This window comes from Oryctolagus cuniculus, chromosome 3 (assembly GCF_964237555.1).
Source record: "Oryctolagus cuniculus chromosome 3, mOryCun1.1, whole genome shotgun sequence".
NCBI classification, from domain to species: Eukaryota; Metazoa; Chordata; class Mammalia; order Lagomorpha; family Leporidae; genus Oryctolagus; species Oryctolagus cuniculus.
Window position 1 is genome coordinate 136,968,136 of NC_091434.1, and position 26,406 is coordinate 136,994,541.

General features: G+C 40.5%; 1 protein-coding gene across 2 annotated transcripts in view; it reads left to right on the forward strand.

Moving 5' to 3' along the window:
- Positions 1–26,406, forward strand: part of COG5 (component of oligomeric golgi complex 5) — a 359,204-nt gene that overhangs the window by 300,675 nt on the left and 32,123 nt on the right. For both annotated transcript variants that reach the window (XM_008258350.4, XM_070071149.1), the window contains 2 exons: positions 12,041–12,151; positions 15,376–15,438. In XM_008258350.4, the coding sequence (XP_008256572.1) occupies positions 12,041–12,151; positions 15,376–15,438 (174 nt within the window). The remainder of the gene's footprint in view (positions 1–12,040; positions 12,152–15,375; positions 15,439–26,406) is intronic.

Here is a 26,406-nt window from a genome sequence, read left to right on the forward strand (position 1 = left end):
AGAGGGGCAACCGGGACAGAGTCCGGTGCCCCAACCGGGACTAGAACCCGGTGTGCCGGTGCTGCAAGGTGAAGGATTAGCCTATTGAGCCACGGCGCCAGCTTTGGGAAGGTGCTTTAAACATGTTGTTCAGTTTTCACAAGTGTTAGGAGTTATTCTCACTCCAGATGTTACTCAGCTTTTCCAGATAGTCTCCTTGAATTACCAAGTCAATTTTTTACCTTGGAAGTTTTAATGCCTGGAGCTTCTGTGTCTTTTCAAGCAAACTAGTAGTCAAATAGAGCTTTTGCTTCTACCTTGATCCAGGGTATGGGATGTAATTCAACTTCCTCATGAATGCTACAGAATTATATGGTGGGTTGAGTGTCCCTCATCTGAAATGCTTGGAACCTGAAGTGTTTCAGATTTTGGAGTTGTTTGGGTTTGGAAATATTTCCATAGACTATACAGGTCAAGCATCCCTAATCTGAAAATCTGAAAATCAAAGTGTTCCAAGGATTTCGGGGCATTTTGGACTTCAGATTTGCGGATTAGGGATGCTTGATAAATTTAATAGTAAAATATATGTAGCAACCATGATAGAAATGAAAATGCCTTCTGAACTGCTAGAATTGTGTTCACAGTGTTCACATACATTAGAGCAGACCCTTGAGTCTTAGGAATGTCTCCCGTCTTTGATCCAGTTAGTCCTCTAGTTCCCCCCTTTAAAGCTAACTAGACCAATATGAGTGGAGAATATCAAAGAGATCAAAAAAGAAAATGCTTTTTCCCTAAAGAGTAAGGGAAGGACTCATAAAATCACCAAACTTTAATTTAAAAAAAAAAAAAAGTGCATACCGCTTAAGGAAAAAGGAAAGGATTCAGAAAATCACCAAATCACCAAAATTGAAAGAAAAGGGAGACAAAAATTTTTAAAGACATATATATGACTAAGGCTTATTCAAATGAAGGAGCAAGCAGTTATGCATGCCCTCCTAACTCTGAAGGTGTTTTTTGTTTGTTTGTTTGTTTGTTTGTTTTGACAGGCAGAGTGGATAGTGAGAGAGAGAGAGAAAGACAGAGAGAAAGGTCTTCCTTTTGCCATTGGTTCACCCTCCAGTGGCTGCCGCGGCTGGCGCGCTGTGGCCGGCGCACCGCACTGATCCGATGGCAGGAGCCAGGTACTTATCCTGGTCTCCCATGGGGTGCAGGGCCCAAGCACTTGGGCCATCCTCCACTGCCTTCCCAGGCCACAGCAGAGAGCTGGCCTGGAAGAGGGGCAACCGGGACAGAATCCGGCGCCCCAACCGGGACTAGAACCCAGTGTTCCGGTGCCGCTAGGTGGAGGATTAGCCTATTGAGCCACGGTGTCGGCCTGAAAGTGTTTTAAAGTGCAGAAACACTGCACTCTTAACACTCATGGATAGCTACAAAAGTTAACCTAAGTATTACCTGCTTTTTTATTTAAGAACTTTTTAAGATTTATTTATTTGAAAGTCAGTTCTACTTCACAGAGGAGCAAGCGATCAAGGCCAGATTCCCACCAGGAGTCTGAAAATCCCAGCTCCAGGCGTCAACAAGCACTGTCCTTCAAATACTGCAGGAGACTAGAGGACTTGCAAGAGAGTCCCGTCTGGCCAAGGGTTATCTAGACCTCTGGAAGACCACTGGGGTCAGAGGACCCACTAGGACAAAGCCATGCCATTGGCTACAAGTCCCTGAGGGGACTTTGTTTTCCCCAGCACTGACTTCTACCTATTCTGTTGGCTTGTAGAAAATAACTTTTGTATTTGTTCAGGTTTTTGTTTTCTTGAAAACATACTCGCAGCAAAGGGTATTTCAAAGATGAAAGCGTGCAAGGAGATGATTAAAAATTAACTATAACCCCCAAAACATGTAAGAACAATAAACAACCAAGTTAGAGTGGTGTTTCCCCCTAAGAGGAAGAGGTGGAGTATTATTAAAAAGGTATCATTAAAAAGAAAAAAAAAAAAAAAAAGAAAGTCAGTTCTACTGTGAAAGGGAGGGACAGAGAAAATGAGCTCTTCCATCTGCTGATTCGCTTTCGAAATGTCTACAACAGCCAGAACTAAGCCAGGCCAAAGCCAGGAGCGCAAAACTCCATCCAGGTCTGCCACTTGGGTGGCAAGGACCCCAGGACTTGAGCTATCCTTTGCTGCTTTCTCAGGCAAATTAACAGGGAGCTGAATTGGAAATGGTGCAGCTGGGACTTGAACCAGTGTGATTGCCAGCATCACAGTCAGCACCCCTCCGCCTCTTGTTTTTAAAGATTTATTTATTCACTTACTTGAAAGTCAGAGTTACAGAGAGAGATCTTCCATCTTCTGGTTCACTCGCCAAATGGCCACAACAGCTGGTGCAGGACCAGTCTGAAGCCAGGAGATGGGAGCTTCGGCCAGGTCTCCCATGTAGGTGCATGGGCCCAAGCATTTGGGCCATCCTTCACTGCTCTCCCAGGCACGTGAGCAGGGAGCTGAATTGGAAGTGGAGCAGCCAGGACTTAAACTGATGCACATATGGGATACCAGATTCAAAGGCTGCAGCTTAGCCCAGTAAGCCACAGCACCAGCCTCAAAAGGCAGCCCTTTAACCTGTGCCACAAGGCCAGCTCCAAGGAACATGTTCTGTGTTATTTATGAATCCAGGGAATTGTAAAATACAGTGTATATTTTCTTGAATATATTTTCTGATACTTTTTTTTTTTTTTTTTTTTGACAGGCAGAGTGGACAGTGAGAGAGAGAGACAGAGAGAAAGGTCTTCCTTTTGCCGTTGGTTCACCCTCCAATGGCCGCCGCAGCTGGCATGCTGCGGCTGGCGCACCGCGCTGATCCAAAGGCAGGAGCCAGGTGCTTCTCCTGGTCTCCCATGGGGTGCAGGGCCCAAGGACTTGGGCCATCCTCCACTGCCTTCCCGGGCCACAGCAGAGAGCTGGCCTGGAAGAGGGGCAACCGGAACAGAATCCGGCGCCCCAACCGGGACTAGAACCTGGTGTGCCAGCGCCGCAAGGGGGAGGATTAGCCTAGTGATCCACGGCGCCGGCCATTTTCTGATACTTTTTTAACATGCAAGAAGATTATTTTAACTCACTATGGACGTTTTATTAGGTTGATGGGTCAGGACTTGAGAAATTGTGTGTGGAATATGTAGATTCAGCTTGGATGTACATTTATAGAAAGGTACCCTAAATCTAGATTCCAGATAAAATACAGTTTCTGGTTTATTATAAACTATATTTAAAATTAGGGATACTTGATCATTTAATTGTGAGTGCCTACATATATAAACATTATGTTTTATAGGATGATCAACTTATAATAAGCTAAGTGATATTTAATCATTTAAGCCAAGTAATCTATAATGAAAGCATTTGTTAAGTAAATAAAAAATAAGTTATTTTTATTTGTGTCATAGGTTAGATATTCAAAAAGTACCTTAAAGGGGCCGGTGCCATGGTGCACTAAGTTAATCCTCCACCTGCAACGCCAGCATCCCATATGGGTGCCAGTTCTAGTCCTGGTTGTTCCTCTTCCAGTCCAGCTGTCTGCTGTGGCCTGGGATAGCAGTAGAGGACAGCCCAAGTGTTTGGGCCCCTGCACCCACATGGGAGACCTGGAAAAAGCACCTGACTCCTGGTTTCGGATCAGCACAGCTGCGGCCATTGCAGCCATTTGGGGAGTGAACCAATGGAAGGAAGACCTCCCCCCCCCCCCATAACTCTACCTGTCAAATAAATAAATAAAATCTTTAAAAAAAAGTACCTTACAGAGATTAGTTTTCATTAACTTTCTCTTCAAAGAAATTTCATTTTCCCATATCATCTTAAATCTTTGAGGGGTGGAGATTGTATCTTTCTAGATTTTAGAATGAATGAAGTAGCATTGTATAATAATTCCTGAGTTTGAGTGTACTTTAGAAAGGTTATGGAAAATGAATTAAAAGATAAATTTATTTAGGAGCAAAAGGTTTTTAAATCCATACATGGTTTTTTCATAATACATGTTTTCCATGAGCTTTTTAAGACCTCTTAATTCTACAAAGTAAAACTTCTAGGTGCTTTTTGGGAATCCATAGTGCCTTTTACTAGTATTTCATTAATCCTGACTTAACTCATTGCACCACTACACCTGCCCTTAATCTCCTCTTTGTCATGCTTCATCCTGTTTCATAACATTTTTTGCTTTCTTTCCAGTATTTTTGTGAAATTAAATTGCTACATAGAACAATCCATTCCCCCCTGCCGTTAGCATTATACTTATGTGTATCTCATTGTTAAGTTGTTCATCATGTGAATACCTTATATACCCAACTATTCCTTCCTTCTTGGACATGTAGGATGTTCTAGTTTCTCTGTTTTATAATTAACATCTTTATGCATGTAACTTTCCTAGCTTGTGATCTTTGCACACATACCTTAGAGTATCTAAGGTATGCTATTTTTGAGCCTGTTAGAGAGTATTGTCCCCTTACATCTCTCTTTGTAGAAAACATTCAGGTGAACCATAGCCTACACCTAGGATCATGGGACTGTATGTCCATAAATCTGTTATAATGAGGTCCAGGTTGCTCATAGATTGATCTTGTGGGTCAACTCTAAGAGATGTACAGTCTCTTTCTGGGATGCTTTGTTGAGAGGCTTTAACAAAGGCACGAGTGATGATTGGTTTCTGTCTTCTAGGTACGTGGTGGGAGGGAGATGACAATATAACATCTAGGTATTTGTCCCTTCTACTTTACATTAAACTAATAATTCTTTGCCTTTTTCTGTTTTTTTTTTTTTTTTGCAATGAAGCCCCAAATTGATTAGAAAACTTATCTTAGACTATAGATTTTTTTAATTTCACATTAAACTTTTTTTAATTTCACATTAAAAAAATAATTTGGTGTTATAATACAGACACTACTTTCAAGAAAATAACTTTTGAATAGATATAAAAACTAATGGCTCATCAAAACATATTTCAAAGATTTTAAGAATACGTGATTTAAGTTTGAAAATGTTCACTCATTTTTTTTTTCAGGGAATCATTATATATCAGTGTGCATTTCACATTGTTCTCTACTCTGATAATAGTAGCACTTGCTGCATCCCATATCTGAGTGCCTACGTTTGAGTCCTGCTGCCCCCAATTCTGGCTTCCTGTTTATGTGCAGGCTAGGAGACAGTGGTGATGGCTCAGATAGTGAGTCCCTGCCCACCCACAGGGGAGTCCTGGGTTGAGTTCCTGACCTCCAGCTGTGACCTATCTCAATCCTCCCTATTGTAGGTATTTAGGGACTAAACCAGAGGATGGGAGATGTATGGCTAGCTGGCTCTCTCTCTCATAAATCCATTTTTTAAAAATAAGTTTTCATATTACCTTCTTTACTTTGTGGATTCATTCTCAGAAGTTGTTTCTCACACATTGAATTCACATGTTGTTTCTGGTGAGCAGATGTACAAAATTAGAATCTCTGAAAAGTAGTTTGTTCAGATAGTTAAATTAAGGAGTGATATATCTTGTTATTTGCACTCAGGAAGCATTTTAATTATTTTTTAATGTTTTGTTTAGCCTTGTATTCCCATTCATATTCATTCATTCATTCCGTGTATGTATGTGTGGGGGGGAGATTTTTAAAACTCATGTAACTCCGGCCGGCGCCGCGGCTCACAAGGCTAATCCTTCGCCTAGCGGCGCCAGCACACCGGGTTCTAGTCCCGGTCGGGGCGCCGGATTCTGTCCCGGTTGCCCCTCTTCCAGGCCAGCCCTCTGCTATGGCCAGGGAGTGCAGTGGAGGATGGTCCAGGTGCTTCGGCCCTGCACCCCATGGGAGACCAGGAAAAGCACCTGGCTCCTGGCTCCTGCCATCGGATCAGCGCGGTGCGCCGGCCGCTGCGGCCATTGGAGGGTGAACCAACAGCAAAGGAAGACCTTTCTCTCTGTCTCTCTCTCTCACTGTCCACTCTGCCTGTCAAAAAAAAAAAAAAAAAAAAAAAAAAAACAAACCTCATGTAACTCCTTTGGGATCTGACATCTTCCCAGACTGTGTTGGTATGTTGTGACATGATTCTCAGAGCATATACTTCCTGTGTTTTGCTGTGTTGAATCTCTTACTGTTTCCATTTTTCTTTTTCTTTCTTTCTTTTCTTTTTTTTTTTTTTTTTTTTACAGAGTTAGAAAGGTCTTCCTTTTTCCGTTGGTTCACCCCACAAGTGGCCACTATGGCCGTTGTACTGCGGCCAGCGCACTGCGCCGATCCGAAGCCAGAAGCCAGGTGCTTCCTCTTGGTCTCCCATGTGGGTACAGGGCCCAAGGACCTGGGCCATCCTCCACTGCACTCCCGAGTCACAGCAGAGAGCTAGACTTGAAGAGGAGCAACTGGGACAGAACCGGCACCCCAACTGGGACTAGAACCCGGGGTGCCAGCACCGCAGGAGGAGGATTTAGCCTAGTGAGCCGCGGCACTGGCCCTCCACTTTTCTAGTCCTTAGTTCCCATTGCTTTACAGCTAAAGCTGTGGTTTTGTACCAGTGTACCCCTTTATTCATCTCAATTAAGATTGACTTTGAAAAAGAAAACTACTTGAATTCTTGAATCATTCTACAGACATGTAATAAGCATTTTCTGCTTTAAAATACCTTGCTGAACATGTGTGTAATTTAGTAACAAGTTAATTGCAGTAGGGCATTTGAAATTTGAAAGCAGGAAATGGCTTTAAACAAGAAAAGTTAGAATGGCTCAGGATAGCTGGGAGATTCTGCACTGGGTGGGCAGTTCCTGCTCTGCAGGATCTTTGTTCTCACAACTCAGAGGGTACATAAGCTTCTCCAGCTCGGGTCGCTTCCCTGGCATTTGGCTCCTGGTTTCAGCCTAGACCAGCCTGGCTGTGACAGGCATATGGAGAGTGAGCCAATAGATGGATCATTGATCTCTTCCCCCACCCCCACCTACTCTGCCTTTCAAGTATTAAAAAGAAAAAAAAATTTTTTTAAGGGAGCACCAAAAAAAAAAAAAAAAAAAAACTCTCATGAAATTGTACAATGGAACAGCAGTAGCAATAAAAAGGACAAACTTATAAAACCGAATATGCAGATCTGGGGCTGTGACTTAGTGGGTAGAGCCACCAACTGCAATGCTGGCATCCCATATGGGCTCCGGTTCAAGTCCCAGCTGCTCCACTTCCAATGCAGATTTCTGCTATAGCCTGGGAAGGCTGTAGGATGGCCCAGGTGCTTGGGCCCCTGCATTTGTGTGGGAGACCTGGGTGAAGCTCCTGACTTCAGCCTACCACAGTCTGGGCTTGTCGCAGCCACTTGGGGAGTGAGCCAGTAGATAAGAAATACCTCTTTCTGTGTGTCTCTCCCTCTCTTTCGCTGTAACTCTTTCAAATAAATAAGTAAATAAATCTTTTTTAAAAGAAGGAAAACAGAAATGCACACACTGAAATATTTAGGGGTGGAGGGCATAGTGTATGTAGAAACACATTACACATACACCTGTATGTGTGTGCAAGAAAGAATACAAATAATAAAGCAAATGGAGTAAGACATTTAAAAATTGATAAATCTGGATAAAGCGTATATGTTTCTTTTTTTTTTTTTTTTTTTTTTTGACAGGCAGAGTGGACAGTGAGAGAGAGAGACAGAGAGAAAGGTCTTCCTTTGCCGTTGGTTCACCCTCCAATGGCCGCCGCTGCAGCCGGCGCACCGCGCTGATCCTGGCAGGAGCCAGGAGCCAGGTGCTTTTCCTGGTCTCCCATGGGGTGCAGGGCCCAAGCACCTGGGCCATCCTCCACTGCACTCCCTGGCCATAGCAGAGAGCTGGCCTGGAAGAGGGGCAACCGGGACAGAATCCGGCGCCCCGACCGGGACTAGAACCCGGTGTGCCGGCGCCGCAAGGTGGAGGATTAGCCTAACGTATATGTTTCTTACATTACCATTTTCTTTTAAAATGTTTTAATAGACATCCAAATTATGCATATTCATAAGTTACCATGTAATGTTCTAATACATAGATACACTGTCCAATTGGGATAAATATTTGTCTCCTCAAGCATTTAACATTTCTTCTTAGTGAAAACATGTCCTGGGGCTGGCACCATGACTCACTTGGTTAATCTTCCGCCTGCCGTGCTGGCATCCCATATGGGCGCCAGGTTCTGGGCCCGGTTGCTCCTCTTCCAGTCCAGCTCTCTGCTGTGGCCTGAGAAGGCAGTGGAGGATGGCCCAGGTGCTTGGGCCCCTGCACCCATGTGGGAGACCAGGAGGAGGCACCTGGCTTTTGGCTTCGGATCGGCGTAGTTCCGGCCATGGTGGCCGTTTAGGGTGTGAACCAACAGAAGGAATACCTTTCTCTCTGTTGCTCTCTCTCTCTCATTGTCTAACTTTATCTGTCAAATAAGTTAAAAAAAAAAATGTCCTACTTTGGTTTAACAGAGAAATATGCCATACATTCGCATTATTTATAGAAGCTGCTGTGCAGTAGAACCCAGCGCTTCTATCTAGCTGTAACTTTGTACTCATTAATCAACCTTTTCCATTTTGCCTTCCTGTCTTCCCTCCCCAGCATCTTGTAACCCTCTTTATACTTTTAACTCCTTGTGATCACCTATTTTTATATACCACCTATGAGATCATAGTGAGATAAGTGACACTTATCTTTGCTTGTCTAATTTCACTTAAAATAGTGACCTCTGGTTTCATGTATGTTGTTGGATTCATTATTCTTTAAATGTTGAGTAGAATTCAGCACTGAAGCCATCCAGTCCTGGCCTGTTTGATGGGAGACAGACATTCTGATTCAGTGCCATGACTTAATATTGTCTACTTAGGTATTTTGTTTCCTCATGATTCAGTCTGGGTAAAGTATGTTCAGGAATGTGTCCCTTCTAGAATAGCAAAGTTGTTGCTGTGTAATTGTTCATAGTGATCTCTAATAATCTTTCGTATTATTGTGGTGTCAGTTTTTTTTAAAAGAGTTATTTATTTATTTGAAAGTCAGGGTTACACACACACACACACACAGAGAGAAAGAGAGAAGGAGCCAGGAGCTTCCTCCAGGTCTCCCACACAGATGCAGGGGTCCAAGCATCTGGGCCATCTTCTGCTTTCCCAGGCCATAGCAGAGAGCTGGATCAAATTGGAGCAGCCAGGACTCAAACCTGTGCCCATATGGGATGCCAGCAATGCAGGCGGCGGCTTTACCAGCTGCACTATAGCGCTGGCCAAATGTGGGGTCACATTTAATGTCTCCATTTTCAGCTCTGATTTTTTTTGTATTTTGTCAATTTTATTTATCTTTTTAAAGCTCTTCATATAGACACTTTTTGTATTTTTTAAGTCTTTAATGTTATTTGTGTTCTGAGTTTTACTGCTTTCCTTCTGCTAATTGTTAGTTTGATTATTTTCTTTGTTTTCTAGTTCCTCAGAATCTAGTGATAAATTGTTTGAGAACGTTCTGCTTTTTTAATGTAGGCATTGATTGCTATTAACTTCCCTCTTTGTTCTGCTTTTGATGTATCCCACAGATTTTGGCATGTTGTATTTCCATTTTCATTCGTTTTGGGAAATTTTTTAATTTCCTTCTTAATTTCTTCCTTGATTCATTGATTGTTCAGCACTAAGTTGTTTAATTTCCATGTATTTATGCAGTTTTCAAAGTTTGTCTTGCCACTGATTTCTAGTTTATTGCATTACTGTCAGAAAAAAGCACTTGATATGATTTCTCTTTTAAATTTATTGAGACTTGTTTTGTGACCTACCGTGTGATCTGTACTGGACAGCGCTCCATGTGCTGGTGAGAAGAATGTGTATTCTGCAGCTGTTGGTTGTCGTGTTCTGTAGATATCTGTTAGATTCTACTGATCTAAGGTGCAGTTTAATTCTGTTGCTTCTTGGTTGATTTCCCTTCTGGATATCTATCAACTTCTGAAAGTATTTTTTTAAGATTTATTTATTTATTTATTTGAAAGAGTTATACAGAGAAAGAAGGAAACGCAGGGAGAGAGAGAGAGAGAGAGAGAGAGAAGTGGAGCAGCCACAACTCGAACTGGCGCCCATATGGGATGCCAGCGCTGCAGGTGGTAGCTTTACCTGCTATTCCACAGTGCCATCCCCACTGTAATAAGCTTTTTTCTTATGAAATACAGAACACATAAACTGAAATAGATTTATCCCATTGATGTAAGTTGAAATAAACCATAAATTGAAATAATAAGAAATTTTTTCCCTTTGCCATTTCTTTGTTGGTTCATCAAAATTGTTTGCAAAGAAACTTGAGAGAAGCCAAGAGAAATAAGAATTTAGAATTTGCAGAGCGAGGGCTCCTAACTTGAGTATGTATGGATACTTAGCCTCAGCTCCTCAATCTGCCGTACCCCTGCTGCTGCTGACCGGTGTGCGTTAGCTCTACCATGCAAGCCCTTCTCCATCCTTCCCACAGCTCTGAGCCTATCCTGCATGTTCTTGGGAGCTCCTAACATCCTACTATTGTTACTTCACCACACTGTAGATTAAATCTAATGTATGGGCTCTTCTTTAGGTCTAACCACTATTTTTAACATAATTTCCGCAAGAAAGTTTTTTTTTTCAGACCACCAACTCAAAATGACCATTTTAGAAATAACTTGATTGCAAGTTAAAAATTCTCTGTGTCTATGAGGAAAGTCAAAATCATATTGGGGTTATTTCATCTGGTGTCACAAAGTCTTGTGTTGACTTAATAATCACCATCATGGGTTGCAACTTTAACAAAGGAGTATTCTCTTTCTTTTCATTGCCATTGCCAAACTAAGTTCCTGTTAGTTTCAACTTTCCTGAGAGGACACTTTTTTGTGTTTGGTATCTCATCTACATGCATGGAGTGAGTTAAATTATGTTTTCTATATCCTGATCAAATTTAATTTACCTTAGTAATTGTTACAGAAAATTGGACTGAAATCTGATCATTATGAGAATAATTAGTTAATATGTGGATTTTTTCCTAAACCTGAGTGTAATGGTTATAGATTAAATCAATAAAGCATTCTATAGCTTTTTCCCTAAAGCTGATGCACTTAGAAGTAAATCAAAGAGCAGGAGTAGAAAGTTTTTTTATTTTTTTTAAAGATTCATTTATTCATTTGAAAGTCAGAGTTACACAGAGAGAAGGAGAGGCAGAAAGAGAGAGAGAGAGAGAGAGAGATCTTCCATCTGCTGGTTCACTCCCCAATTGGCCGCGATGGCTGGAGCTGCGCCAATCCGAAGTCAGGAGCCAGGCACTTCTTCCAAGTGTCCAGTGTGGTGCAGGGGCCCAAGGACTTGGGTCGTCTTCCACTGCTTTCCCAGGCCATAGTAGAGAGCTGGATCAGAAATGGAGCAGCCGGGACTCAAACCAGTGCCCATATGAGATGCCGGCACTGCAGGCGGCAGCTTTGCCTGCTACACCACAGCACTGGCTCCAGAAAGTTTTTACTACTTGTAACACTTCTACTGGTCATCTGTGCCCAGTATAAATCTTGGGCAACTTCCTTTTTTTTTTTTTTTTTTTTACTTTTTTTAAGTCTGTGAAAAAATAAGAATATCCTATTTCCACCACCTATTTCATTGGAGTGTTAGGATGGCTGTCAAATATACATAGGATATAGATTTATTTTTATTTCTTTCTCCCTTCCTTCTCTCTCTCCTTCATTTTTTTGATACCATATTTCTGAGGTTTTGAATAGGAAAAGAAAATCCTCTGGGCAGTTTCCAGAAGGTATTCCTTAGGGTTACTACACTAATGTATCAGAATAGCTGCACACACTGGGCATTTGGGTCACACCTGCCTCAGGGGCCCGTCAGCTAGGATGTATTAACAGAAATGTACTTCCTGTGTACAGATAATCAGGCGCCCACATCCATGGTGTTATGTCCACAGAGATTGCTTGTTCCTAAAGTCAAAACCTTTAACTTTACTTGAATAATTTCAGTTAGCGTTCTGTCTGTTAAAAATGCAGAAACTTCTCTCCAGTTAAAGAAGTTCTTCTTTAAAATACATGAAAACTGTCATTTTAATAGTACCTTTTTGTATTGAATTCCTACAGCTCTCCACACAAGGAGATGCGAGTCAGGTGATTGGACCTCTTACTGAAGGACAGAAAAGAAACGTGGCAGTGGTCAACTCACTATATAAGTTACACCAATCAGTAACAAAGGTAACTTTTATTTTTATTTAATTAAGTTCTTTTGAATTAACTTTGACTTCTTCTTTATTCTGTCTCAAGTTTAGACAACTTAGGAATTATTTAGTTGGAAAAGAATACAGTGAAAACATAATCATTAAATAAGCTGAGGCATTAACTGTTTCTAAGCATCCTGACCTTTATTATTTGACTTTTTGTCTATATATTTGTTTTAAAACACATCAAGTGTAGATCCACAAGGTAATCCAGTTGAACAGATCATTTGAGGGAAAATCATACATGTTTCGTACTTACTGAAAAGCAGAATTTGCTAATGTGTGGGTGGTAGTAAATCATAACAAAACTCAAGAAAGACAGGATAAGAATTCTAAAGCTTCTGATCTTCTGTATATTAAGATAATCGAAAATGAATCTTGATGTGAATGGAAGGGGAGAGGGAGTGGGAAAGGGGAGGGTTGTGGGTGGGAGGGACGGTATGGGGGGGAAGCCATTGTAACACATGAGTCGTACTTTGGAAATTTATATTCATTAAATAAAAGATAAAAAAAAAAAAAAAAAAAAGAATTCTAAAGCTTCCCAACATGTCAGAGGTTCTGTCTCTGCTCAAAAAAGGCAGAGAAGCCAGCGCTGCGGCTCACTAGGCTACTCTTCCACCTGCAGCGCCAGCACCCCGGGTTCTAGTCCCGGCTGGGGCTCTGGATTCTGTCCCAGTTGGTCCTCTTCCAGGCCAGCTCTCTGCTGTGGCCCAGGAGTGCAGTGGAGGATGGCCCAAGTGCTTGGGCCCTGCACCCGCATGGGAGACCAGGAGGAGACACCTGGCTCCTGCCATCGGATCAGCGCGGTGCGCCGGCTGCAGCACGGCGGCCATTGGAGGGTGAACCAACGGCAAAGGAAGACCTTTCTCTCTGTCTCTCTCTCTCTCGCTAACTCTGCCTGTCAAAAAAATAAAATAATAAAAAAGCAAAAAAGGCAAAGAGAAGCTATATTATAAATAGCAAAATTTTATCATATAATCACTGATGACTGCTTGAAAGCAGACCATATGCTTTCTTTCTTGCCATGTTTTACTAAAGCATTTAAAAGACATGGCCATGGCCGGTGCTGTGGCTCCCTTGGCTAATCCTCCGCCTGCAGCACCGGCACCCTAAGTTCTAGTCCCAGTTGGAGTGCCAGATTCTGTCCCGGTTGCTGCTCTTCCAGTTCAGCTCTCTGCTGTGGCCCAGGAAGGCAGTGGAGGATGGCCCAAGTGCTTGGGCCCTGTACCCGCATAGGAAACCAGGAGGAAGCACCTGCTCCTGGCTTCGGATCAGCACAGTGTGTTGGCCATGGTGGCCATTTGGGGGATGAACCAATGGAAAAGGAAGACCTCTCCCTCTCTCTCTCTCTCTCTCTTTCTCTTTCTCTTTCTCTCTCTAATTCTGCCTGTGAAAAGAAAAGACATGGCCAACCCTTAACTTACTTGCCTCCATATAGGGTTGTCCCTCGTTGCCAGTGTAGGATAGATTCCAGCACACACATGTAGACCTCAGCTGATTGTGGTCTTTTGGATGCTTAATGGAGAATGGAGTTGGGAATAATGAGAGGGAAGAGGGGGAGGAGTGGGAGTATGGGTGGGAGGGTGAGTAGTGGGAAGAATCACTGTATTCCTAAAGTTATACTTATGAAATGCATGAAGTTTGTATTCCTTAAATAAAAGGTTTCTTTGTGGGGTGTGGGGGAGAAGTAAAGTAAAAAAAATCTTTTGGATGTTCAAATCCATTATATAAAACAACATAGTATTTCCGTAAATCTACACAATTACTTTAAATCATCTCTAGATGTACCTAACACAATGTTAGCACAATATAAACAATTGTTATACTATGTTCTTTAGGGAATAGTGACTAGATTAGAAAGTCTGTATGTGTTTAGAACATACATGGTTGTTTTTCCCCGAAATGTTTTTTATCTTTGGATTTGGAACCTATGGATATGGAGAGTCAGCTGTATTGTTTAGTTTGTTTAGTTTAAACTATATTCTTAAATACTAGGAAGATAACACTTTCAGTCCCATCCATTACTTTTGAGGTGCTTGTGTTTGATTATTCTTTGTAGATCATTTTCAAAATAGTAAATACGAAGATAAATATTTAGAAGACCTGAAGAAAGCTATAGGTTGGATGATGTTCTTTAAAACTTGATCTCTTATATGAGCTTTAACATACTAGATTGTATTTTCGATTATAAGTGACTGTTACTTATTTAACAATTTTAACAAATCCTTTGACCTATTAGAAATACACAGTTGGTATATTTTTTATGGTAAGCAAAATGTACTTTAAAGCATTATTACTATGATTGAACACAATCTGTCTTCCAAACTCATGGCAAAACTTGAAACTCAAAGTCTTAAATTAGTGGTGCCACAGGGCCTAAACTTAATCAAGTTCCGGTGTTTGGGGAGTGGCCTTGGGGGTGGAGGGGAATCTGGGTCGCTGGAGGCCTGCCTCTCATGAGAAGGGTGGGTTGTAAAGGCTGAGCACAGCCCAGCCTCTCTGCTTCCTGGCTCGCCATGTGATCCTTCCTTCCTCTGCTCCTGCCACCTCATCAGAGGTGAAACCAGGAGCTGCTTGATCTTGAACTTGAACCTCCCAAACTGGGAGCTATGTAAACCTTTTGTCTTTATAAACTTAGTTTTTTTTTAGGTATTTAAATGTAGTGATAAAAAGCTGACTATACAGATGTTAACAGGTAAATCTCAGAAAAGTTATCAAAAACTTTCCTGTTTTCTTTAATCATTACTCTAAAGTACCACAAGCAGTCAAAAGATTATATTATGTTTAGCCTGGTTTAAATGTCTTTGTTGATATTTTCAGTTTTCAGAATGTGTGTACTTGTTGAAAATTAGCCTTAAGAAATGTGAATTTTTTAAAATAAATAAATAAATATGGCTTTATCCTGACCTTTTCAAGTTAAAACTTTGTATTTCATCTATCTTAAGTGAATAAAGAAAAAACAAAGCTTCTAGTATTCTTGATGCTTTAATTATCTGAAAGGTGTATTTGCTTTATACCTGTAACTATTTCTCAACATATCTTAACAAATACTAATGCATTTTTAAATCATGTATATTGCTATAATGATAATATTTTACATGTAGCTTGTGGAAACAGCTTTGTTATGTTCAATATTAGTTCTTACAAATTAAAAAAAAATGACTTCAGCAGAACTGTAACTGGATCAAAACCTTGTTCTAGGTGGTTTCCAGCCAGAGCTCCTTCCCAGCAGCAGCTGAGCAGACTATAATTTCAGCCCTCAAGGTAAAATAATTGAATTTAATCTTTGACTCTGTACATCAAAATGGTTTTAGAATTATTTGGTTGGTTGAGTGGGAGATGTTGTATTTTTAAAGGAATTCAGAATCCCCTATATAAATATACCAACACTATTATGTTGATAATTATCTTAAAGAGAAAGGACACATGTGTTTCATTTTCTACAATTTAAAAATACTCTTTTGGTGTTTACAGATTGTGTCCCACATACGATGATTCTAGACATGGAAGCAGTAATCTTTGATGCATTTTCTGTCTCTCAGAGCACTATAGCCCATTCTTATCCCAGCAAAGTACTGGTTCTCCACCAGCACAGTTGTTCCTTAGGGAACATGGGGCAGTATCTGGAGTTGTTCTGGAATTGCCATGACTAAGGATGCCACATACTGAAAACAAAGAAGTATCCAACCCAAAATGTCAGTAGTGCCAGGGCTGAGGAACCCTACTTGAAAGCATGTCTAGAAGGTGTAAAATCAAGATATATTTCCATTCTTAAAAATATACTAATACATGAGGCAGGTGCTGTGGCCTAGTAGGCTAAGCATCCACCTACAGCACTGGTGTTCCATACGGGCCTCAGTTCTGTCCCAGCTGCTTCTCTTCCAATCTGGCCCTCTGCTATGGGCTGGGAAAGCAGTAGAGGATGGTTCAAGTATTTGGGCCCCTGTACCCGCGTGGGAGACCCGGAAGAAGCCCGCGGCTCCTAGCTTCAGATCGGTTCAGCGCTGGCCGTTACGGTTATTGGGGGAGTGAACCGTCGGATGGAAGACTTTTCTCTCTGTCTCTCCCTCTGTCTGTAACTCTGCCTCTCAAATAAATAAATAAAATCTTTTTAAAGATATTAACATAAATATGCCTCTTTTCTAATAATCAGGTTATTTACTAAAAAAATACTATTGATATAAGAATCATAGTTGACAATAGGTAACTTTTTTTTTTTGACAGGTAGAGTTATAGACAGTGAGAGAGACAGAAAGAACTTCCTTCCATTGGTTCACCTCCCAAAATAGCCACCACGGCCAGCGCAGTGCTGATCTGAAGCCAGGAGCCAGGTGCCTGCTCCCGGTCTCCCATGCAGTACAAGGGCCCAAGCACCTGGGCCATCCCCCACTGCCCTCCCAGGCCACAGCAGAGAGCTGGACTGGAAGAGGAGCAACTGGGACTAGAACCCAGTACCCATATGGGATGCTGGTGCTGCAGGCAGAGGATTAACCAAGTGAGCCATGGCGCTGGCCCCAACAATAGGTAACTTTAGAAAACAAGCGAATCATTCATTTTTATAACAATAGTAGATATCCTTTAGCACCTGCTAATTTAAGACATGCATAGGCACATTTTTAAATATTAAAACAACCCTTCAAGTTATATATTACATTCTCATTTTGTGCATCTTAGAAATAGTCACTTTGCCATGGTTATATAGCTGGTGAGCTTGTATCACATTAGCCAGAAAGACTTGTGTCTGCTACACCTAGCCACCATCATTCATTCATTCATTTGTTCGTTAACTAAATATTTACTACTTACTAAGTAAGTAACTAAGGCCACATAACACAGACTTTGGAGGCAAACTGCCTGTATATGAATCCCACCTCAGCTATTTGATCAGTTGCATGACCTCAGATAAGTTAATAAGCTGTCTTATTATTCCCTTGATTTCTTCATCTATAAAGTAGTACAGTATACCTACAACCAGGTAATAAGTGTCGACCATTAGATTGTGTTTAAATGACAGAGAGTTAAAACAAGGGAAGTAGAGAGATGAAGGTCTACAAATGAACCTCAAGGAAAAAATACTTATTTTTTTGCTTTAAGTATTTATTGTATTTATTTGGAAGGCAGAGTTATAGCAGAGAGAGACAGAGAGATCCTCCATCCACTGGTTGACTCCCCAAATGACTATAACAACTGGAGCTGGACCAACCTGCAGCCAGGAGCTAGGAGCTTCTTCTGGATCTCCCATGTGGGTCCAGGGACCCAAGGACTTGGGGCATTTTCCACTGTTTTTCCCATGCATGTTAGCAGGGAGCTGGATTGGAAGGGAATTGAACGGATGCCCTTATGGGATGCCACTGCTGCAAGCTGTGGCCTTACCTGCTATGCCACAGCGCTGGCCCCAAAAACACTTAAATTTAGAGAAGAAATGAACAGAGAGAAAAAGAAGACTAGGAGAGTATGATATCACAAATCCTAAAGGATAAGCAACTTTTGAGATTGAATGCTATGAAGAGGTTGCTTGGTTGGGGATTTAACAGGCACCAAAATGTGAGGACACTAAATTCATAGGTAACAGATTTGATAAGAGAAGGAGACAGTCTGTTTTCTCCTAATATAGTAAAAGATGTTTTCTCTGTACCCTGTTCGTTTCCAATAAGTACTCATCTCATTTTGATTAAATATTGTGAAAGTTGCCATAGTAAAATAATTTTTCAGTAAGAGTTGTCAAATGTATTAGATAATAGTAATAACATAAATTTGGACCCATTTGACAAACTTAAGGTCTTAACATTCTTGGTTCCAGGCAGAGAATAGAGTAGTGTCTTTTCTTTAATGCCATAGTGTTTCCCTTATCTTGCTACCATAGCTATTAAGCATTCTTTATTCCCTACCCACAGTAAGAAATACATTTTTGGGGGGGGCCTGGCATCCCATATGGGCACCAGTTCAAGTCCCAGCTACTCCACTTCTGATCCAACTCCCTGATAGTGAGCCAGGGGAAAGCAGTAGAAGATGGCCCAAGTACTTGGACCCTACACTCACATGGGAAATCTGGAAGAAGCTCCAGTCTCCTGGCTTCAGTCTGACCCAGTCCTGGCCATCGCAGCCATTTGGGGAGTGAACCAGTGGAAGGAAGATTCTCTGTCTCTGTCTTTCCCTCTCTGCCTTTTAAATAAATAAAATACATCTTTAAAAAAATAGACGTTTTACTCTGTGACCCCCACACATAATATGTAGGCATTTTAAGTGCATAGATAACTTCCAATATTTATATTATACAAATGCATATACATTTCTATAATTAACAGAAAAATTTCACCAATTTCTGTGTGATTGCATTCTGATATTTGCTCTGCTTTTCTTTTACTTTTTAAAACATTCTGATAGTGACCCACTACTATGAGGTTTGTTTTTTTTTTAAGATTTATTTATTTATTTGAAAGGCAGAGTTACACTGAGAGAGGAGAGGCAGATAGACAGAGAGAGAGGTCTTCCATCTGCTGGTTCACTCCCCAGTTGACCACAGCAGCCAGAGCTGCGCTGATCTGAAGCCAGGGGCCAGGAGCTTCTTCTGGGTCTCCCACGTGAGTGCAGAGGCCCAAGGACTTGGGCCATCTTTCACTGCTTTCCCAGGCCATAGCAGAGAGCTGGATCGGAAGAGGAGCAGCCAGGACTTGAACCAGCACCCATATAGGATGCTGGCACTGCAGGCAGTGGCTTTACCACTACGCCACAATACCAGCCCCTACTATGAGTTTTTAACCTGTGATGGATCACAGCTTTTAGTTTGAGAAAGTACTTTGTGTAAGTTAAAACAGAGTGCTTTCACTTTGCCTGATGATGGAGATAACCTGGAAAAGTTAATAATCGACAACAGGCGTTTTACACAACAGCTGAGACACCTCTTGGGATGCCCATATTCCTTATCGGAGTGCCTGGTTCAAGTCCTGGCTTCTGCTCCCAACTCCAGCTTCCTGCTAATGCATTTAGGGAGGTGGAAGATGATGGCTCAAGTATTTGGGTCACCTTGAATTATAGATAGAATAGGGATAGAGTGTTAGGGTGTATACATGACTGCAGCCCAAGAGGCAAAAATCTGTATACTTTTATTATTTGTTAGAGAATAAATTAAACATTCTTTTTTACTAACTAAAAATACAGATATAAACATAATAATCTTCTGTGTCTTGTTGAGATTTTATACAAGATCAGATGTTATTGTAGGCTCAAGGTTCATCACCATCTATTTCAAGTATTAATGTAAGGGAACTTCAAAAACTAAGTGGAAGATGAAATTAACATCTTTACTTTGGTGCAGAAATCTTGAGGGGCAGGTGTTGTGATGCAGTGAGTTAAGCTGCTGCTTGGGACATCTACATCCCACATCAGAGTGCTGGTTTGAGTCTTGGGTCCTCCGCTTCAGATCCAACTTTCTACTAATGTGTCTCAGAGGCAGCAGACCATGGCTCAAGTAGTTGGGTTACTTGTGTGGAATACCAACATGGAGTACCTGGCTCTTGGCTCTGGCCTGGCCCAATCCCAACCGTTGCAGCCATTTGGGGAACAAACCAGTGTATAGATCTCTGTATCTCCCTCTTTTTCTGTTTCTCTGCCTTTAAAATAAATCTTTAAAAACTTTTTAAACCATGTATATTTTTTTCATATGCATTTTCCATAAGCTTTCTTAAGTACCTTCATTGAATGCCATGAATAGCATAATTAATATGAGTATTCATTTAGAGTCATTTCATTATAACCACCATGAATGTTGAGTGGCATTTAAACACTTTGGCCCAGTAATTCTGGTCCATTTTTTTACTGAAATTGTCCTGTTCAGATAGTGATTGTATTGCTAAATTTATCTGTGGCAAAGTTTCATTTTTCCCTTATGTAGGTTTGATGTTCTATATAAGAATATTCCAGATTGCTGAGGCTACAATATTTTTATAATTTTGGCTATTTTGGGTATATCTTTTTAAAGTGTGTAACACATTTGCTATTTGTAAAGAGCATATGAAATAGGATCCCATTGCCTTTCTCAGTTTCCTTGATGGTGGTTTTTCTCTTCCCATCCTTGAAATGAAGCCCTTCCCTAAGATGCTTTCTCTTCCTGTCTCTTGTTTCTCTACTGGGTGACCTCGTCCAGCCATGAAGTGCTCCATGTGAATCATCATCTGTTAGAGACAGTGTTTCTTCCTCTGTCTTACTTTCTGACCTTTGTGCCCATTTTTCCATGCCTTGTTTAACTGCCAAGATCTCTGATACAATGTTGAGTAGAACTGGATAGAGTAGACCTCACTAACTTCTGACCCCAGGGAAAGAATTTAGTAATTTAATATCTTAAGTATGCCATTGGCTACAGGTTAATCCATATAGTCCTGTTAGCTGTCAGTTTTTCATTGATGTTCTGTATCAGGTTAAATAAATTCCTTTCCTTTCATAGTTTGCTGAGGCTTTTCTGTTATAAATGCTGTTGAGTTTCATCAAATAGCTTTTTCTTCATGTATTGAAGTAATCATGGTTTTACTCCTTTATTCTTTTAATAAAAAGTACATTACAGTCATTTTCAAATGTCAGACTGACCTTAGTCATAATGAATTACCCTGTTACAGGGTAATTCCTTGATTTGATTTACTTATTTTTATTAAAAATACTTGTATCCATATTCATAAGGAATATTGCTGTGTTCATTGTTAAATTTTCTTTTTTTAATTTTAGCGGCAGCAAGCAAGTGAGCTCCCATTTGCTGTTTCACTCCCTAATTAGCCATAACAACTGGGGCTTGGTAGAGGCTGAAGACAGTCCAGGTCTCCCACAGGTCTCCAGATGGTTAGCCAGGAACTAATCAGTGATGGTTTAGCCATCATTGCTCCCTCTCAGTGTTCACATTAGTAGGAAGCTGGACTCAGGAGGCAGAGGCAGATATTGAACCCAGGCATTTCAGTTTAGGACAGGAACATCTTTTTTCTTATGATTGTTTTAATTGATCAGTTTATTTATTTAAAGATCCATTTTATTTATTTGAAAGACACAGTTACATAGAGAAAGCCATAGAGAGAGAAAGGTCTTCTATCCGCTGGTTCACTCCCCAAATGGCTGCAACAGCCAGAGCTGAGTTGATCCGAAGCCAGGAGCCAGGAGCTTCCTGCAGGTCTCCCATGCAGGTGCAGGGGCCCATGGGCTTGGGCCATCTTCCACTGCTTTCTCAGGCCATAGCAGAGAGCCAGATCGGAAGTGGAGCAGCCGGGACTCCAACCAGCGCTTATATGGGATGGCGGCTCTGCAAGGCAGGACTTTAACCACTGCACCACAGTGCTGGCCCCAATTTTTATTTATTTGAAAGTTAGAGTTACAGAGGCAGAGGGGAGACAGAGATCTTCCATCTGTTGGGCCATGCCCTGCTCCAACTCCCACCCCTCCATGGGTGTGATGGAGCCAGGAGTTTCATCAGGTCTCCCGCACAAGTGCAGGGGCCTAAGCACTGGGGCCATCTTACACTGCTTTTCCCAAATCAGTAACAGAGACCCAGATAGGAAGTGGAGCAGCCTGAACTTGAACTCGTACCCATATTAGATGCTGGTGTTACAGGCAGCTACACCACGATGCTGGCCCCTGTTGGTCTTTTCAAATAACCAACTTTTGACTTCAGGAATCTTCTCTATTAGTCTTCTATTTCATTGATTGTTTTTTCCTTTCTCTTTTTTTATTTCCCTCTCTCTACTTTGATTTTTTTTTGCATTTTTTAAGATCTCTTGAGACTTAACAGCCATCGATTTTTAGACCCTCCCCCCTAAAATAGACATTTGAAATTGTAAATTTCCCTCTCATCAATGCGATTTTGATATATTGTACTTTTATCTTCATTCAGGTTGAAATGTTTTCTAATTTCTCTTTTATTTTTTTGAATTATGGATTATTGAGAAATGTGCTTTAAAATTTCTAGTGTTTTTGGTTTTCATGTATGTCTTATTGTTACTGACTTCTAATTTAATTCTGTTGTCAGAATCATACTTTGTATGATCACTCTTCTTACAAGCTTAAATCTTACTTGGTGGTATGGATTTATGTTTGTATGTACTCAGGTCTTATTTTATGACATGACATATGGTCTGTCTTGGTGAATGTATGTGCTTAAAAGTAATATGTAGTCTTCAACTGTTGAGTACAGTGTTAGGGACAACAATTAAGGTATGTCTGTACAGGTATTTTATGTAGTTATTCCGTCATTTCCTGAAACAGAGGGGTTAAAAGATTATTATTATTATGTGTGTGGCCCTGCTCATTTCTTAACTCCTCAGTTTTGAAGCTGTGTTACTAGCTCTGATGAAGCTCGTTTACATATATGTTTATCTTGTTATGCCTTCTTGATGAGCTGACCTTTTTGTTAGAAATTTCCCTCTTTGCCTTCATTGGCAGTTACTGTCTTACTCTTTGTTTTACCTAGAATTGACTTAGTTAATATATTTTGTGTGCTTAATGATTAAATGGTGTGTCTTCTATCCACTTATTTTTAAAGTGTGTCTCTTGTAGACACTATATAATTGGGTCTTGCCTTTTTGTGTATTCTAATCATGTCTGCCTTTTAATTGGGATGTTTAGCCTATTAACATAACACAGATATTAACAGGGTGTCGTTTAAGTGCACAATTTTATTATTTGTCTTTTGTTGCTCTCTTTTACTTCTTCACCTTATTTGGATGATTTGAATTTCTTTAAGAATTCTGTTTTCACTTATTTCTCAAATTTTCATTTGTACCTCTTTACTTGATTTCCTTTTTCTTAGTGGAACCTCTTGTGGGTTACCAAATACATCCTTAATTTTTTTTCAAAATTGATTTATTTATTTCAGAGGAGAGAGAGAAAGATCGTCCATCTTCTAGTTTACTCCCCAAATGGCTACAAAGGCTGGAGCTGGTCCAGGCCTAAGACAGGAGCCCAGAATTCCATCTGGGTCTCTCATATAGGTGGCAGGAGCCCAAGGACTTAGGCCATCTTCTATTGCTTTCCTAGGCACCTTAGTAGGGACCCAAGATTGGAAACAGCAACCAGGACTCAAACTGGCATTCTGATAGGGGATGCCAGCATCACAAGCAGCTGGGTTAGCCTGCTACACCACAACACCAAGCCCCTATCCTTAACTGTTTACAGCCTTCTTAGAGATAATACTGACCATGTCATGTAAAATATAGAAATCTTGTAGAAGTATGACTTGCATTATAAACCCCACAAGACAGTAATTTTTGCTTTTAGTAATAATATTTTTATTTTAAAATTTATTCTTAGTTTTTTTAAATTTAACAGATTCAATGTAGTTCATAGATACAATTCTAAAAAATAATAATGTATATTTTTAAAATTTCCTTGTAGTAGCATTTCCTTCAACTGGCTACTATCATTTTTTTGTGTGTGAATCTAATGGCAATGAACTACCTTAATTTTCTTTTGCCAAAAATATTTTTATTTTACCTTCAGTTTTTTCCTTTTTCTAAATTTTATTTATATTATGCAAGTTTCATGTATTTCATAGATACAGATTTAGGACCATAGTGATACTTGCCACCCTACCCTCCCTCCTGCGCTTGCTCCAACACTTCTTCCTCCTCACTCTTCCCTTCCATTTTTACAAAGATCTCTTTTCAGTTTACTTAATGATTGTAAAGTTAACCCTACACTAAGTAAAAGAGTTCAACAAATAGAATTAAGAGCACACTGTTCCTCAATAGAAGAGACAAGGGCCACCCACATGGGAGACGCAGAGAAGACTCCTGACTACTGGCTTTGGACCAGCCCAGCTCTCACCATTGCAGCCATTTGGGGAGTGAGCCAATGGATAGAAGATTCTCCCTCCCTCTCTCCCTCCCTCTCTCCCTCCCTCCCTCTCTCCCTCCCTCCCTTCCTCCCTCCCTCCCTCCTTTCCTCTCCTCTCCTCTTCTCTCTCTCTCTCTCTCTCTAACTCTGCCTTTCAAATAAATAAATCTTTAAAAAGATGAAAAAAAGAATTTCCTATTTGAGGTATGCTGAACATCTTAAATCTGTAAATTCATGCTTTTTATTATTTTGGAGAAGTTTGGGGTTTTTGTCCCCCCCCCTCATAGTTTTCTAACCCATTCTTTCTCTCTGCTGGTGGAACTCTAATTACCACCATATTAGATCATTTGTTGTTTCATAAGTTCAGTTATGTTTCCAATCCTTTTTTTTTTTCTTTTAATCTTATTTGGATGGATTTTTACTGGTTCTCTATTCAGCTTTATTGACTCTCTCCTTTGTGATTGATCTCAATTCTTGTACTAAACCTACCCAGTTGATTATCAAATTACAGATAGTGTAATTTTTTGTTTTAAGTTGCCTTTTGGTTCTTTTTCCCAATTTTAACCACTCTGCTGATATTTCCTATTATTTATTTATTACGAGCATATTTTTCTTTATCATACTGATATTCTTGTCTGATAGTTCTGTAGTCTGAGTAGTCTCAGGCTTGGCATCTGTTGATTATCTTCTCCCCCAGAATTGATGAAATTTCCTAGCTTTTTGTATATGTAAGAATTTTGAATATATCCTGAGCACTGTGAACATTTTGTTGTGTTGACTCAGTATTTTTCCCTATTTCTTCTAAGAGGGTTGAGGATTTTGCTCTAACAGACAATTATTTTGATTAGACTCAAATTGTGCACTGTCAGACCTGCAGCTGGCCAGGCATCTGATCTCAGTTCACTTCTGTAACTGAGTTGGTTGCAGGCCATACTTAGTTTGCTCTGCACATGAGTGGTTGATGAGTCAGCTAAAGACTAGTGCTGAGTGTACAACATAGAATTAGGCATGCTTTTTCCCCGACTTTCCCCTTTCCAAGGCTCACCTTCCACTCTGTTACAATCCTGGTTGACTCAAGGCTCCCGTCTATTCCTTTGACCTGAAAGGTGATGGGCTGTGTTGGTGGTGGTACTCTCTCTTTCCATGTTTCTCAGAATTGCCCTTCCATGACTGTAGTCATCCTCAGGGCAAAGCCACAAAAAGCTCAAACCATGCCCTTCTGGTTGCTTACTCTAGGTTTCCTCATCTCTCTAAAACTGTGGGTCTTTTTTTTTTTTTTTTTTTTTTTTTTTCTGTCTTCAGAGCCCTCCAGAATGTTTGATTTGCTTTGGTTTCAGTGTGTTTTTTTTTTTTTTTTCTATACTTATTTGTAGAAAGATCTATAGTTAGATCTATAGTTAGACACTCCTCATTTCAGAATTAGAAACCCTGTTTCTTCTTGTCCTCATATTTCCACCATACTCTAGAGTCTCCCCCTCTGTCCAGTGACATAGTCTCATTGAAAGCTGACCAGAGTCACATGGACCTAGAAAACCCCAGTTCTTCTGCTTGCTGAGTCGTGGCTTGAGACAGTCACCTTAACTTGACTTCAGTTTTCCCATCTGTGAATTATTGTAGATTCCCTATCTCTGTTAAATATTTTAATGACTCTTTGAGAAGGAATAATTTGGTTCTAAGTGAAATGTTTACCTGTGAAGCACAGATTGGAATTCCTGTCACGTAATGTGTACTCCATAAGTGTTTTTCCCTCTGACCCTTCAGTGGCTCCTCTTTTTCAGCATGACTATAAAATGGCTTTTGGGCTTAGTCAACACAGTGTTCTCTGGGATCTTATTGACTCTTTTGGCTTCCCCTCCCCTACCAACTCTTGTCAAAATGTCTCAGGACTGCAAATTTAAATACCTCAATACCTATTTTATAGCCCATATGGGTTTCCCATATGCACTTCAAACTCATGTCCCAAAATGAACTCCTCCCCTTTTTCTCTTTGCATCTCCAAATCAACTGCTGCTGCTTCTGTATTTAGATAACTACTGCTAAGTCATATCATTAAATAATACCACTAAGTCATTAAAGAAAAAAAAAAAGTCCCCTTAAATTTTTTTTTCTCTGTATGTCATAGATCTAATTACAAAGTCTTGCTATCTCCTCATCTCTATGGCTACTGCCTCTGAATTGGTTCAGGCACTCATTTTATGTCTCTACTACTACTGTGGCCCATACTTGTCCTCCTGTCTTAGTCAAATTTATCCAACCTACTGTCCAAAAGGATTTTTGCCAAATTCAAATCATTACCACATTTTTTTTTCATTGCTTAAAACTCATCGTTGTTTTCCTAGTCCCTTCAGAATAAATTCCCACTTCTTAGCAGCCTACACGGAGTATGTCTCCTGCGGCTTCTCTGACGCATGGCAGGTCTGCAGTGCT